General features: G+C 43.8%; 1 protein-coding gene across 4 annotated transcripts in view; it reads right to left on the reverse strand.

Annotated features, from left to right (window-relative positions):
* Window positions 1-17,285, reverse strand: part of EFL1 (elongation factor like GTPase 1) — a 1,188,367-nt gene that overhangs the window by 794,433 nt on the left and 376,649 nt on the right. For all 4 annotated transcript variants that reach the window (XM_086958226.1, XM_086958223.1, XM_086958224.1 and 1 more), the window contains exons 13-14: window positions 6,550-6,695; window positions 5,318-5,496 (exon numbers count right to left, since the gene is read on the reverse strand). In XM_086958226.1, the coding sequence (XP_086814352.1) occupies window positions 5,318-5,496; window positions 6,550-6,695 (325 nt within the window). The remainder of the gene's footprint in view (window positions 1-5,317; window positions 5,497-6,549; window positions 6,696-17,285) is intronic.

Genomic DNA, 17,285 nt, shown 5'->3' on the forward strand with positions numbered 1-17,285 from the left:
TCACAGAAATCTTCGACAAATTCAATAACATCACGACAGAGGAACCATCAGATAGCCTTAAGAACTCACAACTCACATCCTCCTCTCTGAATAAATTTCTCCCTCCATCACTGTCAGAAATAAAAGATCTCATTAAAACAACAATGTAGGGTTCCCCTCTGGATCCCTGCCCACCGACCATCATTAAATTAACATCGGATGTGGTAGCTCCAATCCTGGAGAACATCTGCAGTACCGTCTGTGAATCAGGAAATTATCCTCAAAGATGGAAAACTGCGATAATAAAGCCACTTCTAAAGAAACCCACCCTTAACACCTTGGAATTAAAAAGTTATCGCCCTATAGCAGCCCTTCCTTTTCCATCTAAAATACTTGAAAAAGTTATAAACAAACAGCTGGCTAGCTACATTGATCATAACAACCTGTTAGATAACACTCAGTTTGGGTTTAGGAGAGGACATGGAACGGAGACGGCGCTCATCAAGGCTTCTGAAGAGATCAGACAGATCATGGACCAGGGTGGCACGGCTGTTCTGATCTTGCTGGATCTCTCAGCGGCCTTTGACACGGTCGATCATAACATCCTGATCGACCGTGTCACAGCTATGGGCATACAGGGCAAAGCTGCGGAGCTCCTGGCTTCTTTCCTGTCTAACAGAGAACAGTCGGTAAAGATGGGGAACTTCTATTCACCCAAGTTTGTGCTGCCTTGCGGAGTCCCCCAGGGATCCTCGCTAAGTCCGACACTTTTTAACATCTATGTGTCGGACTTGGCGAGGGTCATTAAAACCCATGGAATGGGAGTGACTTCGTACGCCGACGACACTCAGTTGGTGTTAGCAGTGCATAAAAATGGGATCGAAGTGGCAGCCAACTTTCAGACGGGCATGAGAGCCATCAGTCACTGGATGGACAGTAATTGTCTAAAACTAAACACCGATAAGACCGAGGTAATGGTGTTTGGAGACCTAAAACCATCTTGGTCCCCGATCTGGTGGCCACCTGAAATGGGTAATCCACCCACCCCAGTTTCAAAGGTCAGAAACCTAGGAGTGTTGTTTGACAACAAACTAAGTTTCACCAATCATGCCAATCCAGTAGTCTCCTCTTCCTTTTTCACGCTACGAAAAGTGAAAAAGTTGCTACCTTACCTTCCCCTGTCGGCAGGGAAAACCCTTATGTCCTCCTTGGTGTTATCCAAGGTGGACTACTGTAATGGGCTTCTGCTGAATGCTCAGGAGCAGGTCTTTAAAAAGCTACAAATGGTGCAGAATGCCGCTGCACAAATTTTGACCAAAACTCCTAAGTTTGCACCCATCTCATCCATCGTTTACCAACTACACTGGCTCCCAGTAAAAAAAGAGAACCAAATTCAAGGCTTTATGTATTATATACAAAGCACTGAATAGCCAAGGACCTGACTTTTTTAGGGAATCACTGCAGGTGTATGTCCCTAAGAGAGCGTTAAGATCTGCCTCATCCGTATCCCTATGCATTCAACGGGTGAGAACAGTTACATGGGGAGACAGACGCTTCTTGGTGGCAGCCTCGAAGCTCTGGAATACCTTGCCCCACCATATAAAAAGCAGCTCTTCACTGATGATTTTTAGAAAGCAAGTGAAGACCTGGCTATTCATTCAATAATGCACAGGAGGTGCCTCTCTGTCTGCTCAGCGCCGAGACACCATTCGTGGTATTTGTTTGCGCTTTATAAGTTTAGAAAATAAATAAATAAATAAATAAATACAATCAAGAGCCACATTGCACCTAAGCCCGCCTATGTGGGTATAGCGGGGAACTAGGACTGCAAGACATGAACATGGGTGATCACATACGGATCATGCACTCCCAGGACTTTAGGTCCCTTGAAAATTCAAAAAGTGCATACCATATTTGGTAAGGAAAGCAAGCCGACGATAAATATGGCTTCTTGACAAGTACCTTGTCCAGAATTTGACTCTGAAAGCAAATAGAAAAGAAGAAAGAAGTAGAGCCGCTCCTGCATTGTTACTATCCCTCTAGACTGAGTACAGACTTGGTTCCAAGAACTGGGAAGTACTGTAGAAGCAGGCTTGCTGGAAGTTGGGGAGAAATGAAGAAATTAGCTGTCTGCTGAAGAGCTGGAGTACACTTGCCAGAGAAGTGAGGTCTTTCACAGACAACCACGAAAGCCTAGCTGTTAAAAGGACCTCCTAACAGCCTAAACAGACAAATGCTGTATCAGAAACACATGGTCACACCTCTTAGCTGGCCAGAAGTAAAAGCACTATGACAACAGGGCCAGAAGATACTCCATCCACTAAGTGCCAGACTCGCCAAATTCCATAGGGTGCCTGCACGTGCCAGACTCGCAAAATTCCATAGGGTGTTCACAGCTACATTTATAGCCATCTTGTGGGAGCCCTGAGAAATGTTGTCTTTTTACCTCTGGCCCGGGTACCCATCCCACTAGTTGCTGGCAACAGCACTACTTCCAGACCAATGGAATTCGCTTTCTACCTAAAGAATGGGTGGCTCCAGACGCAATGGCGCCCCTGCAACCAGAAAATTCCTACAGTAGATGGTGGCATCTTCATCCCTACTATCACTTAATGGACACTGACATTGAATTGAAAACCTAGCCAGGCAGTGTTCTCAGTAGCCCAATGATTACTCAACACTGGTTCCCAGTCACTATGCCCATCTCTCTTGGGCACCTACCCACCCACATATTTGACAACCCCAAAGGAACCCAATAAGATGATTACCTTACAAAGAAATGGTGGGCACTTCAGTTCTTTTGAGTATTGGTTCTATGGCATTTCAGCATCATCTTTAACAGCACAGCAGCCATGCATTTTCAGTCTAAGAATTAGTTGGGTCTCATCACCCAGCTTACCAAAGAAGAGGTGCAAATAGAAACAGAGAAGTAAAGGACAGAAGGTTGACCCTCAAGGACCTAAACAGCAAACTTTGTTATGTTATGGTTCCTCTGCTCTGGAAGTGACCAGGCTAAAAAGGGTAACTTAGCAAAGCAGTCTCACTGCTCATTGGCTTCTGCAAAGTAGTAGAGGAGAAGATGGATGACTTGGTATAAGACTGCGAGCAAATCTTACAAAATCAGAGTTCCAACACTGCCGCTATCCATCTTCATCCTAAAAATACCCAGAACTAAAAAGCCTGTCTAATCAAAATCCTACCTGCAAGGCATCACAAAATAATTTTCTTCAGCAAAACACTGGAGCTGAGTAGAAACAGCCCAAGACAAGAGTTTGGGTGAGTAGCGCGCTTTATAAATCCCTGATTGATTGATTGAACTTTTGAGATTCACCTGAACAGTATTTGACTGTAGAGTAAAGTTCACCAGGTGGCAACAGTAAGGTCCCAGGATGTTTAGGTGTTCTTATTTTGGAGGCAGGAAATTGATTAAAGTGAGAAAAAAAGGTAGTCACAAAGTAAGTGCTAGAGGTCAGTTCAGGTGTTAGTGCAAAGTTTTCATATTTTAATTTTGACTGTCAAGAGACAAAAAAGAGAGAGAGTAAAATATCAGTTAGGGATTCACATAGCTTGGGAGAAAGACTGATAACTGATTTGGTGATATTGTGTAAGTTAAGTTGATTAATGACCGAATTAGTTCCATGAAGGAATTTGGAGAAGATAATCTCCCAATTCCCTGGTTCTTCTATTAATAGTGTTAAAAATACTAAGGCAGAAACGATAAAACATTTTGTTTCCAGAAGTACTCTTGCTTTGCCACCTGTTCTTAGTAGTCTAGTGCTTAGCTGTTCTAGGTGAAATTTTGGAATGAAACATTTATTAAGGAACTGGTAATTGCTAGTCTTGCTACTGATGCGGTGTCATTTCTAAAAAATGTCTTCATGTTGAGAGACTGATTATTAAGCACAGAGATGCAGGGATCAAAAATGGTCACTTTCCAAAGACAAATCATTATCTGATGCTCATGGAGATGGTGTGCACCAGAGGGAAGTATATAGTGCTATAGCAATCAACTGAAACAACAGGACTAGGCAGATCATAGACTGGCAAAAGATAAGAAAATATTACATCAAGGGTGTGACCTGCAGCGTGTGTCAGCCCCTGCATGTCAGCATGCGAGGAGAATTTCTTCCAAATTGCGATTTGTTAACGTTTGCATAATAGATTTTAGATTGTAATGCCTGTCGCAAACCACTGACCAGTTACCAACTTCCAAGTAAGGTAGAAGGTAAGTGATCACTGATTCACCTTTGGCCCCTTTCCCCTTTAGGAATTAGGGTTGCAGCTTCAGAGGGAGTAGGTTGCTATCCAGGGCATCACTGCCTGCTCTCATCAAGGTTTTCCAAAGGCGAAATCATTTTTATTTTTTTTAAACAAAAAGAAATTCAATTAGCCCCGCTTCCAGGAAGGATCTCTGGCTGTCATTAAAAAAAAGTGTCTCACTTTGAAATACAATCACAGTAATGATGGTCTACTGTACCATGTAGGCCACCTTCCTTACGACTGTAATCAATCATAGGGAGTCTCAAATTGCAACCTGCCTAGTAAATATCAGGTAGGCAAGTTCTGTTACTCTCTTCGATTCGTTATTTTGTGGACAGACCTAGTGCATAGGTCAGGTTGCACATAAAATAGTGATTACAAAAGTCAGTATATATTGTGCAATCACTTTTTGTGACCACTATTATGGTACATCGGACCCCTAGTTCCTTAAGGTGCGCAAACCTTTCATGCCTTTTAGGAGAAACGGAAATTCACCTCTTTCAGGAAGGATGAGTTGACGACATAAAGAATGCACCTGGCAAATATCGGCAGGTTTAAGAGGACATACATAAGCAGTTTGTGTCGGGGAGTTTTTACCTGTAGATACCCAGGCCCCATCCTTGGTCATTAAGCAGATGCTTAGGTATGCATTGTTTATGTAGATGTCAATCATACCACTTGAAACATCCTGCTGGTATGGAGAGGAATGCTACAAAAGAGACCTACTTAAAGCCGTGTTGTTCCAGCATAGTACAGAAGAGGCAAGGGTCCAGCGAACACTTTCCCAGGCAGCGAAAAATGAGAGAGGTCGAGGATAGGTTCAAAGGTTTGAAATGTTACAGAAGAGTCTGACAAACAGTAAGATAAAAAAAAATAGGGCTGTGCAAATAGCACTCAAAGACGTATAGTTTATATTACAGCATTTAGGTAAAAAGCTTGGAATTGAGGAAAGATCAAAAATCAAAGCCCCACACTTTAAATCAGCCTTATTCAACTTAGTCATGTTCCATATATGGTCAAATGTGGCATTTTCCCTTTTATGACGAGTTCAGTACTGAAGTCTTAAATTAAATCTTACCTTTGGGAGGGTGATAGTAGGATCATATTTTGGTCCCAGAACAAAGATTGTCTGCCCTCTTCGCACAACACCGCTGAATACTCTAGCAAATGCAATGAAAGTCTCTTTGTTGTCAGGTTCCTGCTTCTCAGATTTTAGGGTCAAGCTCTCCATCTGAGACGTGAAGGGCTGCTCATCACCTAATCAAAGAGAAACATAATAAAGGTGTAAAAATAGCTTCAGCCACATTTTGGAGAAAAGGACAGTGAAGAACTTTGCTATCAATCACTGATTTTTCAGAACCTGAGAGGCCACGACCCAAGAAAAGCAAGAGATACACACACCTGTCATTCAACAGAGCCCCCTTAAAATAGATCGAGGAACTCGTTTTGTGTCAATGGGATCTGTCAATAGCAAGGCAGTCAACGAATCTTTGTTCACTCTTTAGATAATGTTTCCAAAAATAAAAGTTCACGACTAACCTTTCATTTAACAAGGCCTCAAGACTACAAAAACAAAAAAATGTGTATGTAAAAATACAAAAGGCACACTGCCAGTCAGTTCAATGCTTTTATACATTTTAGCTGTAACAGGTTTTTGATAGCATTGCACAGCTTCGGTCACAGACTTATGCACAATAGTGTGTGAGTGCGTGTCATTTTCATTACGTGAACAGAGGTTTGCACAGCTAGTTTTCTTGTAGTTCTTACCCAACATCTACACCCGATTACCGTTTTCCCTGCACTTGAAGTCATATAGGCAAACAAAATGCCCCAAACAACAAAACAACTTTCCTTTTCACTTACTCTCTCATCTCATTTTGTTAAAATATGCAACGGGAGAGTGAATTGCAGCATAGTTTGTGAGTGCAGCTCATGCATGGCTTTCTTCGCATGGAGACTGACTAACGTTAAGGGGAAGGTACATTCATTCACCATTGTGTACAATATAGACTAAAATAGGACGATAGTTCTAAAAGAAAGACAAATCACTGGTAAGTTTGCAACCTTCAGGTATATTTCAGAGCTTTTGTAATACGCATGGGCTACCAGAAAAAACAACAACTCTGTAACCTCAAACAGGCATAATCAAATGGATTTGTATTTAGTAAAAGCACACTGCGAACGAAGTTACTATACAAAACAAGTAAGCAAAAAGAACTGATGCAGGAGGGGTATTTACATATAGACATGGTGATGGTAGAGGATGGCTAGGAAGGGACATACCTCCGTTCTGCAACGTCCACAACATACCTTTCTGGTTACTACCACCTGAAGTGGCTTCCGCATCTGTCTGTGTTGTCGGTTGCTGCTGTTGTCCCTGACTTAATGCCATCTTTTCTGCATGCCTCTGTCTGGCATGCTCCCGTCTTTCAGCAATTGCTTCCTGGGTTAAAGGCCTATGTGAATCGAAAGATAGCTCTTTTAGTAAAAGCGTGCACTACAATTAAAAAAAATAACGAGGAGGGCTGATGTATATTATACTTCTAAAGTTTCAAAAATGTGTAAACTTTCTGTGAAAGTCTGTGATAATTAATGAAGGCCCCACGACAAGGACTGATGTCCTCGATGACTTCAGGAAAACATTTAGCACCGTATTTTTAGCAGGCCCATCTGTAAAACCTTTGCAGATTGTGGCTTTCTCGTGCATCGAAAAGGAACATTTGCATCGCTCCGTGCGGGCATAAAGATACCAATACCGACTGAAAGAACGAAGTTTTAATTAATGTTATGGGCAAACAGCAATATTCCGAACTTTTGCCAAGAATTTCATAATACCCGGCAAACGTGGAGATACATGTACCATCCCTTAAGCTGTGCTGCTAACTATATGCAAGCAAAAGGAAACACATGGAATACGTTAAGCATATATTCTGAGAAGAAATAACATATCTTCATCAACAGGGTTCAATGTCTACTGGCCCCAGCTTCCATAGTTCTCCCCTCGGATTTCATTCTCAACTTTAATGCACTCATGGGCAGCTTCCAACATAAAGATCCTCGCAGAACGTCGGTCCCTTATGCATCTGACTACATATTGGTGACTGGGAAACGAGCAAAATGTTAAATCTCATACGGTTGATCAACTTGGGAGTTAAACAAGAACAGTCCTTAAAGTGGACCCAAAGAGAAACTTCAGGCCTGTTGCAAAGAAAATACAGAGTGCAGCCTACACTGATAAACTCTCCCAGGGCTATTTTGGTATAATTCGGACTATTCTTCAAATGGCATTTGTAGTTTCCCTCGTATATATACTGAATAATTACGCTTACATACATGTATGTATGCACGGATAGCTTTCTCTGTGTGTGGTGCATAGGTGAGTGTGTATGTGTGCTTATTTGTGGGGTTGGGTGGAGACCAGTGCTTAATTTGAGCCAGTGGTTAAAGGTGGGGCTCAGCAGGGCTCATTTATTGAGACAGGAACTTATTTTTCCTTTTCAGACTTTGACGCAGAACAAGAGAGAATAACACACAAGAGGAAAAGAAAAATGGGAAAACTGTGGCAAAGGGAGAAAGCAGGGATGCGTAGTACTTGTAAGGGTGAGAGAAAGAGACAGGGAGTATCTGGAGGTGGATTAAAGAGGTATGAGATTGAATTAAGATTCCAAAGTCTTGTTACTTAGCACCCCAACCTCAGATAGTGCTGGCTGCGGGCTCTTAATCAAAACTTTGGCACCCAGTACTTACTCTTTTACAAATTAAGCACTGGTGGAGACATATCTCTGGCACACAGAGCCATAATGAAGTCAACTCCTGATACTAGAGAATCTCTAGCATATACATTAGGACGTTGTACTTCACTAGGCATTATGGTGGCTTCTATCCGCTTAGTGGAACACATGGCATATTGTAGGTATGCTTACATTTTGTAAATGTAATAGTGTCCTGCCCTTGAATAAACATGGACAGCCATCCTTGGCATAATAATGGTCAAGTAATAATATGGGAATCTTTACGATATTGTTCAATACCTTCTATCTAGGACGATCATCCCTGTGATAACGGTGGCTCTGCAATATAATGTACAACTGTCATTGAGACCCAGCGGCATGAAGGGCTTGCACCCGGTAACCGCATCCTGATTAAAAAAAATATTGCCTTCACTGGCAGAATGATGCCCACCTCAGACATAGTTGTGGTTATTCCTGGTATGATGGAGACTATCACCAGCATGATGGTTATATAATGCACCGCAGTGGTTTTTCCTCACATAAACTGTGGTCTGCAATAGTTTCCAGACGAGGGAAAGTAGGGGTTATCCCTGGAATTAATGAAGGCCATAACATGCTGGTGGCCATGCTTGGTTTCTGGCAGACATTTATGGCATAAGATGACTATCACTGCCACCTCAAAGCTATCCCTCATTTTTGGTGGGCATACCCTGCATGTGATGGTGAGTAATGGACATGTGTGGCAGAATCCGCCCATGTGAATGCATAGTGAAAAGGACAAGCAGGCATGTCATGTGGAAGCATTTCCTGGTCCATAATTGATATAACTTGGACAATAATATTTATTAGCTCCACTGCATCCCGAGGCCTAAGCTACCTATGCTGTCGAATTTCTAAGGCCTTTGCAACTTGGGAATTCGTTTTTCTGTCTGAGCCTGTGAAGGCTGCTTAACATCAGCAATAGCTTTGTTCTTTGATGTGAGATTTTAAGTCAATTCGAAGTAGGTTCTCAGTCTTGATCTATGTTGGAAAATTGCCTTTTTTGCAAGATCACCCCAGAATGTTGCCTTCTGTTGCTGAACCGGATGTATTTTTGCTGGACATAGGACTATGTGATATTTTCTCTGCCAACCCGTGGTAAAGTGCCTGTGCTCTCCCTTCCAATCATGTTAAAACTGGTATATACCTAATTGCCACAATAAATTTACTTATAAGTCCCTAGTATATAGCATTACCTGGACCCAGGGCAGGTAAATTAAATGCTACTAGTGGGCTGCAATACTCGTTTTGCTAATCACTAAAGCAGCATTGTAAAAATCCTGTCTCCAGGCCCACCCTGCAGCTTAGGTGTGAAGTTATAAGCTACCATTTCAACCTGACAAAATAACATTTTTACCAGGCCTAAACCTTCTTTTTTAATACTGATAAATCACCCCTAAGGTAGGTCCTAAATGCCTGCAGGGAAGGCTTCATAGTATACAAAAAGTAGCAGGTGTATATTTAATATTTTACAGTTTGGGCAGGGAAAAACTTCTGAAGTTGTTTTTTCACTGTACCAATACTGACTCTCCCATGGGCTAACGCTGGTTTAGACCATTACATTTAATAATTATTAAATTCAGTTTGTAATAGCTAGAAATTATTCAAGGGCTCATTTTAATAGTAACTTAAAATTCACCTAATAGTCGAGTCAGATTTTATATAACTTTTTACACTTTTAAATTTCCTGCCTATAATCAAAAGGATTTACTGTGAGTGTCAAGCAGTCACCTGAACCCTAACGGTCCCCACATGTAGTGAGAAGTGTATGGGCCCAGGAGAGTGGACAATGTGCACTGGGAATGGGAAGGGATAACCCTCCCTTGACAGGAAGGCCCAGGCCTCCCTGAGCGTCAAAGGATGCATATCATATCACTGGCAGATATGGCTCACACCCAGTCTCGCCTCCCTTTTGAGTCTCTAGTCAGGTGAAACAAAACTCAGTGGGAGTAGAGGAAATGATTTATGGAATGGCAACGTTTTGCTCTCCGCCCACAGGCTGGCATTGGGCATAGAAGTAGACCCCACAGACTCCTCCTCAGAACATTCCTGGGCCTGTGAAGAATCAGATGAAGGTCTGCCATGCTGCCTGAAGAACCCAAAGAAAGAATAAACCTGCTGGCCTTGAACTCAGGACCCCAGAAGTGACTCCGATGTTCAGTTGACTGAACACTTGTTTGAGCTAGAGGGACACAACACCTAAAAAGCTTCCAGAGGCCTTTACTTGCAACAGCCGGTTTGACCAATTCCAATTGGACCTGCCCTAGACCCTGCTGCTGGCCCCTGCTGGAGTGAGTACTAAACCCCAAGTGGTGCCCCCGGGTCCCAGAGCTAGTGTTAGAGTGTACTACTCCTGTCTCCAAACTGCAAGATCTGGGACTACAAAACCTTTTACCAATTCTCGACCTATAGAACAGTCAGACTGGGACCGCCGTCAAAGTAGCAGCTATTAACATTGTATCACTGGTCGGCATCGGTTTGCTGATTTGCCCCACTGAAGGAGATATGAATTCAGGAAAATTTTCTATGTCCAAACATAGAGGGCTTCATTGGGACCGACACTGAGCAGCAACCTGTCGAGGCATTCCTGGGCACAGACTTAGGACTTTGCCTGCTCAGCTCTTTCCTTCCCCTTTATCGCCAACCACAACAGGACTCTGCTCTTCAGCAACTTATTATTGTCAAGCCCAGCTTCAGATCCAGTTTTCCCCGCCAACAACATGTTGACAACCACTTTTTCTGCTTAAAAGTTTCTAGCGGCCTGATTCCGAGTTTGACAGTCCGTAGACCACCAAACCTGGGGTGGCGAAGTGGTGGCGGCCGACCACTGTATTCTGACTCTGGCAGTAAGACCACCATGGGACGGCCACAATCACCTGGGATTTGTGATCCCCTGGAGGTAGCGAGACGGTCTAAGGATCGCAATATGCTGGCGGTGCCTCTGCAGCACCGCCAAGCATATTACAACTTTCCTCACTGCTACCCTTTTCATGATGGTGAGCCCGCCATGAAAAGGGTGGCGGTCAGGAAACTAAGGCGCTAGGGCCTGAGGAAAAATGCAGGGGGGCACATATTGTCCCCCCCTGTGTGCATGTACCCCAGTTACTGCACAGTATGGCCTACACAGTCCATGTTGAGCATGAACTTGTTTAGGTTCCCCCTCTGCACTGCAGTTCTAAAGTTCATTTATGAGCCTTTGAACTGCACCGCCATGGGAACGCGAAAGCACCGCCCGCCAGACCATGAGGAAGCTCGTAATCTGGAGGACAGGCAGCAGTCGACTTTGGCAGTGTGGGATTGGGGCGCTGGCATGACGGCCCACCCCCACACCACCAAAGTCATAATCAGGCCCTAAGTCAGGAGGTAAACTTTCCACTGGGACAAACCTAGCCCCTGTGTCTGACCCTTGCTACATCGCAGTTGGCTTTAACTTTTGACTTTGACTCTGTCTAGAACAACGATATTACCACAGTTGGCACGTTCTACTTTTTGGCACTATTTTTAGTTCAAACTTTACAAAATCATATCTCCAGTTCCACCTATTAGATGTGTGTCATTTCTGGGTCATTTTATTTATTTAAATGTAAGCTATTGTTCTAAATTGGTTTTGGATTTTTCTTGTGTTGGGTTTAAATGCTGCATAAATTCTTTACAAATTGCTTCTAAGATAAACCCGACTGCTTTGTGCCAGACTACCAGAAGGGTAGGCACAGGTTTATTTAGTGGCTTTTGTGGTTCATCTGGACAAGAGTTTGGTTATTATATGAGGTGCGTCATCATCCTTCAAATAATACTCTTTCTTACAATATATGACTGAGAATCTACTTGCAATTGGCAGGATCAAAAGCTAAGAGGAAGCATAAGTTGTAAATCAAAATTATTGGAGGCACTGATTTGCCACTATCATTTCAATTTGTTTTTGAGAGATGAAAATTCCCTTCCCTCTAATGCTAGTGTGTTATTGTAAAATGTAATGTGTGGTCCATCAGAGCTGCCTGTTTCAGATGCAGCTTTATAGCAAATTAATTTGAAAATTGCATTAGAAAATTGATAATTTGGCTATTGTCCTTCTCTAAAAAAAAAAAGGTAAAATCCTCTATAGGGAAGTCTGCTTGGCAGTCCAGTGACTCAGAGAAACTGGAGGCACCTATTTAGATGGTATTAATTTAAAGTTCTCTAATTTGCGCATGTTCTATCAATGCAATATTTCAACGCTCTCTTTACTTTTAGTTTTCATAAAAGCATTTTCCACTGGCAATCCAGGTTTTGTAAAGGAAGACATTGTTTAATATCAAATGGTAAGATTTCATTAGGAATGAAAGCAGTGAAGGACATCGGAACTACTTTTTTCCACTATGAAAAATAGAAAAGGCAAGACTACCTCAGTGAGGGGGAAAAGAGGGGAGGATGTACTTGGCAAGAGGAAGAGGTAAATGTCCTGGCAAATGAAGATGGGAGGGAATGGTTTGGCCAGAAGAAGGAGATGTAACCGTAATGGCAAAACATTTATGGCACTGTTTCATCTTTTTCATTGGCTGGAAACACTTCGGGATGTCCCTCAAAACATGTCTGTAGTTCGACAACACTATGGCAGAAAGTTGGTTTGTGACACTGCAGACCACCGTAAAACTTCCTTTACTTTGAAAACTAATGTAAAGTTTGAATTCATACTACAGATGCACTCACTGGATTCTTTCAATCCCCAAGGGGCTAATGTTCATTATCGTCTAGGCATTTCTGAAGCAGTCTCAGGTGCAGAGGCGCATAGACAATTAAAATAAATACAAGATGCCATTGTGTCTGATTGATTCACTTTTCAGGGGCATTATTTTTTTATATTCCTATGGAGATCAGATAGGTTTTCCCCTATACTGTGTAGAAAAACTATTTTGAGACAGGTTAGGTAGACTTTATTAATACTCACTCTAGATCAGATATCAGAAGAACAAATTACCTACCTTCGGTTTTAATTTTTCTGGTGGATACTGTAACCCGAGAATGCTCACCTTTTGAATTCCCTAGGCTCCAGACTGGGGCTGCAAAAGTTCAAAGCAACAGCTCCTGCATCATCAGGACGCACCATGGAATTCTGCTCTGAGCTCACCGTCCCTGGAAGTGACAGCGCAGAGCTTGTAAAGAGGCATCTATCCAGTACGATTACGTCACTTTAAATCTGAAATATTCTGGGCCCTCAGATGTGGATCATTCTTGACAAATCAGAAGTGTAAGCATGCAAGAAATAACTTAGGACTTTTTAAAACCTTCAAAGTCCATTCCAGAAACCAGGGAGGCAGTGGGTGGTAATGATTAAATAGAGTATCCACTAGAAAGTGTTACTAAAAGCAAGTAATTTCTTATTCTTATGAACATTGCTTGCCGGAAGTTAATTTTTGAATAGGCACCAAAGCAATGCTTCCCTCAAGGTGGACCTACACCTGGAAGTCCTGCATAGCTAAGCTGGTGAAATGGCCTCCCCTGAGTACTTGGTTGTCAAGGCAGTAAGGCCTGTTGAAAATGTGTATGGACAACCATCTAGCAGACAGGCAGATCAACAACAGAACACACCTCACCAACACTGTTTTGGAGGCCAAGGCTCAAGTATATTGGGTCCAAAGACCTTCACAAGGCTTCTAGTGGACAGGCATAGCATGTTTTTATGCACAGGACAAACCCCTAGATAAGACGAGCCTTTGACCCTCCTTTTCTTTCTTAGGACTAGCAATGCTGATTAAAGCAAGGTGTACACCAAGTTCTCTCTTGTGTGCTAAAAGTAAAAGCTAAGAGCTCTTTTTGAAACCAGTTTGTGATGCGTCTCCCTCTACTTAGGGGAAGGAGGCAAAGCAAAAAAAAGGAGGGGGGAGTGGTTGTCCCTTATGAAACCATGAGCAAAAAGGAAGAGTGTGTTTGCTCATCAAACAAATTGATTATTTTGCATATGTCGCCCTAAGTGGGAAGGGTATGCCCAGACGTGGGTCCCGTGCTCACTAACCACTGGATTCAAGCTAGCCTGGCTGATGAAGGGTGTAGCCCAGAAACGGTCCCAGGATTTTTATTTCCGGTCCAGGGGGGGGGGACCTGGCTTGGCAGTTCGGGCTGGACTGTTCCCATGAGGCACCGGGTAAAGACTGATTTGCATATGGCTGGGTCTACACAGGGTTGGTGTGGTGAGCAAAAGAATGATGGATTAAACCTAGATCCTTGTGACTGAGGGTGAATGTGTGGAAGGGTATACTCAGATGCGAGTCCCTTGCTCACTGCACCATCAGGATTCAAGCAAGCCGGGCCGAAGACGGCTGTAATGCCAGAAACCGGTCCCTGGAAGCATGTTTCCTTTCCAGTATAAGAACTGGCTTGGTAGTTTGGTCTGCCCTGTTCCCATGATGCACTGGGCCAGGGACAGACTAATTTGCATGTAGCCAGGTTCTGAGCTGGGATGGTGCAGTGAGCTAAAAAACGGTGATGGATCAAGCCCTGATCTGTTGACTGGGTACGAGTGTTCTGTTTAATTCAGATACTCTGTCCATCACCACCCCTTTTTCTGAATCGTTGAGGGTGAATGTTTGCATTGTCCAGCATTCCTCCCATCAATTGTTTCTTCTTCAAAGAAAGGCATCAGAACAGGGGACTTTGGTGATAAAGATTAATGAGGAAAACATTAAAGGAAGGGCTGACAAATACAATTTAACAGTGCCCAATGAAAGGTTTGCCCTGCAGAGGGTCGAATTGACAATCTCTGTACCAGGCTACAAACCAGGCTCAACAACATGTAATATAAAGATTTGGTAGATGGACTACTAGCTTCAAGCATTAATATCCAGTACTATAGCAGTTATATTAAATCTACACTGTAGGTGGTGCTCACTGTCCAGGCATGGAGGTGCAGGTTGTGGAGATTTAGATGCAGGACCTTGCCCAGTTGCTGAGACACGTGCCCTCTCGAATAGGCAGATGGATCAGGAGGCAAATGCTCACGCTCAACAAATCAGGATACCACACTTACCTAGACCAATCTAGAGCTATCAGGATGATTTGAGCCTAGTCTGCCCTGATCTCTTTCAGAACTCGAGGCAGGAGTGGCAGAGGCAGGAATCTATACCAGAGGCCCTTGGGTTAATGGAAGAAACGTTTTTCGAGCTAAGTGAATGCCACAAAGCTCCAGCAGGTTGTTGTGGTAACTTTGCTCTGTTGTGGGCCAGATGTACCTGATCTCCACTTTCCTAGATGACCGCCCCAACACAGCGGTAAGCAATCGGTCACTACTGTGAGCCCCGAGTGGGGTAAGAGAATGGTGTGCGAGAGGTCAGACTGGTGTCCAAGAGCCATCACTGAATATCCCGGTACTGAAAGGCCTGGGGCTGCCCTCTTTGAAAGTCTGTTCCAGGGCTTAGCCCATTGCAAGGCCTCTATGTGCCACTAGGCATGTGGGAGTAGCAGGATACACAAGGACAAGAGGCCTCAGAATCATCTTTGCTGGAACACAAGAGTAAGTCAGAAACATTATCATAACCTGAATGTCCCTGATTCTGGCTGTGCAGGTGGAAAAGTTTAATAGATATCTTGCAAAAGGTTTTCACTAAAGAGGTCTTAAATATGCTTAATAATTGGATGGATTACAAATAATATCCTCTCACAGGATCGAGCAGTGGTTACAGTAAGAACAAGCACAATTGATCAGGGTTTTCAGGATGCTGTGCATAGCGTGGAAAATCAGATGATTGGCACCCTTCTCTGCCTTGGAACTCTCTCTATAGAGATTGCAATTCATGTAGAAGGAAGGAGGCATGGTTTGCATAAAAACAGGAGGAAAAAAGAAGGGAAGGACATAACCTTTTTGAACGATCTGGAGCATCCACTGGTGTGAGGTAATAGCAGACCGGCAGGGAAATAAAAATCTAATTCTGTCCCCTGCCAGTCAAGCATGATCACTGAAGGGGAAATCAAATTAGCTTGAATGGAGTTGCAGCAGGTGACTCATGAGCCTGTTCACGCTTCTGATATGTTCTATCCTCTACTTGCTCTCAGAATCTTTTAACTCCTTTAACTCCTTGCAGAAAGTGTGATATTTAAGACACGCAAGAATGTTGGCATCATGTCTACTTACTATCTAGGTTGATATATTTGATTGTTTTTAGTTGTGGATTCTGATAAAACATCATGGAGGAGCACTGTACTAGCTGCCTTGTTTTTAGGGCTCGCCTGCTGATGCGCTCAAGCGCATAGCTGGCGAGCTATATTGTGGCTTAACCGCATGCGTGCGGGCGGAATTCCGATAGTACGCTGAGTTTTTTAAAACCGCATGTTACGTGATGAGCTGGGCTCGTCATCAGCGTGCGAGCGGGCTACGCCATGACGAGCCCAGCTCGTCATCAGCGTAGAAGGGGTTAAACAGAGCTTAACCATCTTGGCGATTTGTTGCAGTGCCTGAGAGCGCATGCACATCAAAGCCACCAGCCTCCTCAGGGCATCTCAAGCTTCCCCCAGCCGGCACTTCTCCTCCCCTAATTATTCACTGCACGGCCGGCCAGCCGGCCGGCCGGCACATCAAAGGCTGCTGCTCCCGGCCCCTATTCTTCTCTTCTTGCCCCTCCCCACCCCCCCTTCCCACCACAGCAATGCCGAGGGCTTGTTTATATTGCAGCCTAACCATCTCGCACGCTGCTCTTGAAACAATAACGGTTGTTGGTCATGATATAATTAAACGCTCTAATTATTTTATCAGGGCCACACAGAATTTTACAAAGTCTTTCCTTGGCATTTTCATTTTTATGCTGATTGCTATTTTACACCTTTCACATGCTGGCGATTTGCTTCAAAGGAATACATTCATCCTGAATCCCGTTACTAGAGCTGTTCCCTCTTCTGCCATATATGGGTTTTAGTTGAATTTCCTTGATCTCTTTTACTAATGATTTATAAAAAGTGCCACCCACCACACAGCTCCACCTACACAGCTCCACCGATTCACCCACCACAGCTCCACCGATGCACCCAGCACAGCTCCACCGATGCACCCACCACACAGTTCCACAGATGCACCCACCACACAGCTCCACCGATGCACCCACCACACAGCTCCACCGAGGCACCCACCACACAGCTCCACAGATGCACCCAACACCCAGCTCCACCGATGCACCCACCACCCAGCTCCACCGATGCACCCACCACCCAGCTCCACCGATGCACCCACCACACAGCTCCACCTACACAGCTCCACCGATTCACCCACCACAGCTCCACCGATGCACCCACCACACAGTTCCACAGATGCACCCA

This window comes from Lissotriton vulgaris, chromosome 2_1, assembly GCF_964263255.1.
Source record: "Lissotriton vulgaris chromosome 2_1, aLisVul1.2, whole genome shotgun sequence".
Classification (NCBI taxonomy): Eukaryota; Metazoa; Chordata; class Amphibia; order Caudata; family Salamandridae; genus Lissotriton; species Lissotriton vulgaris.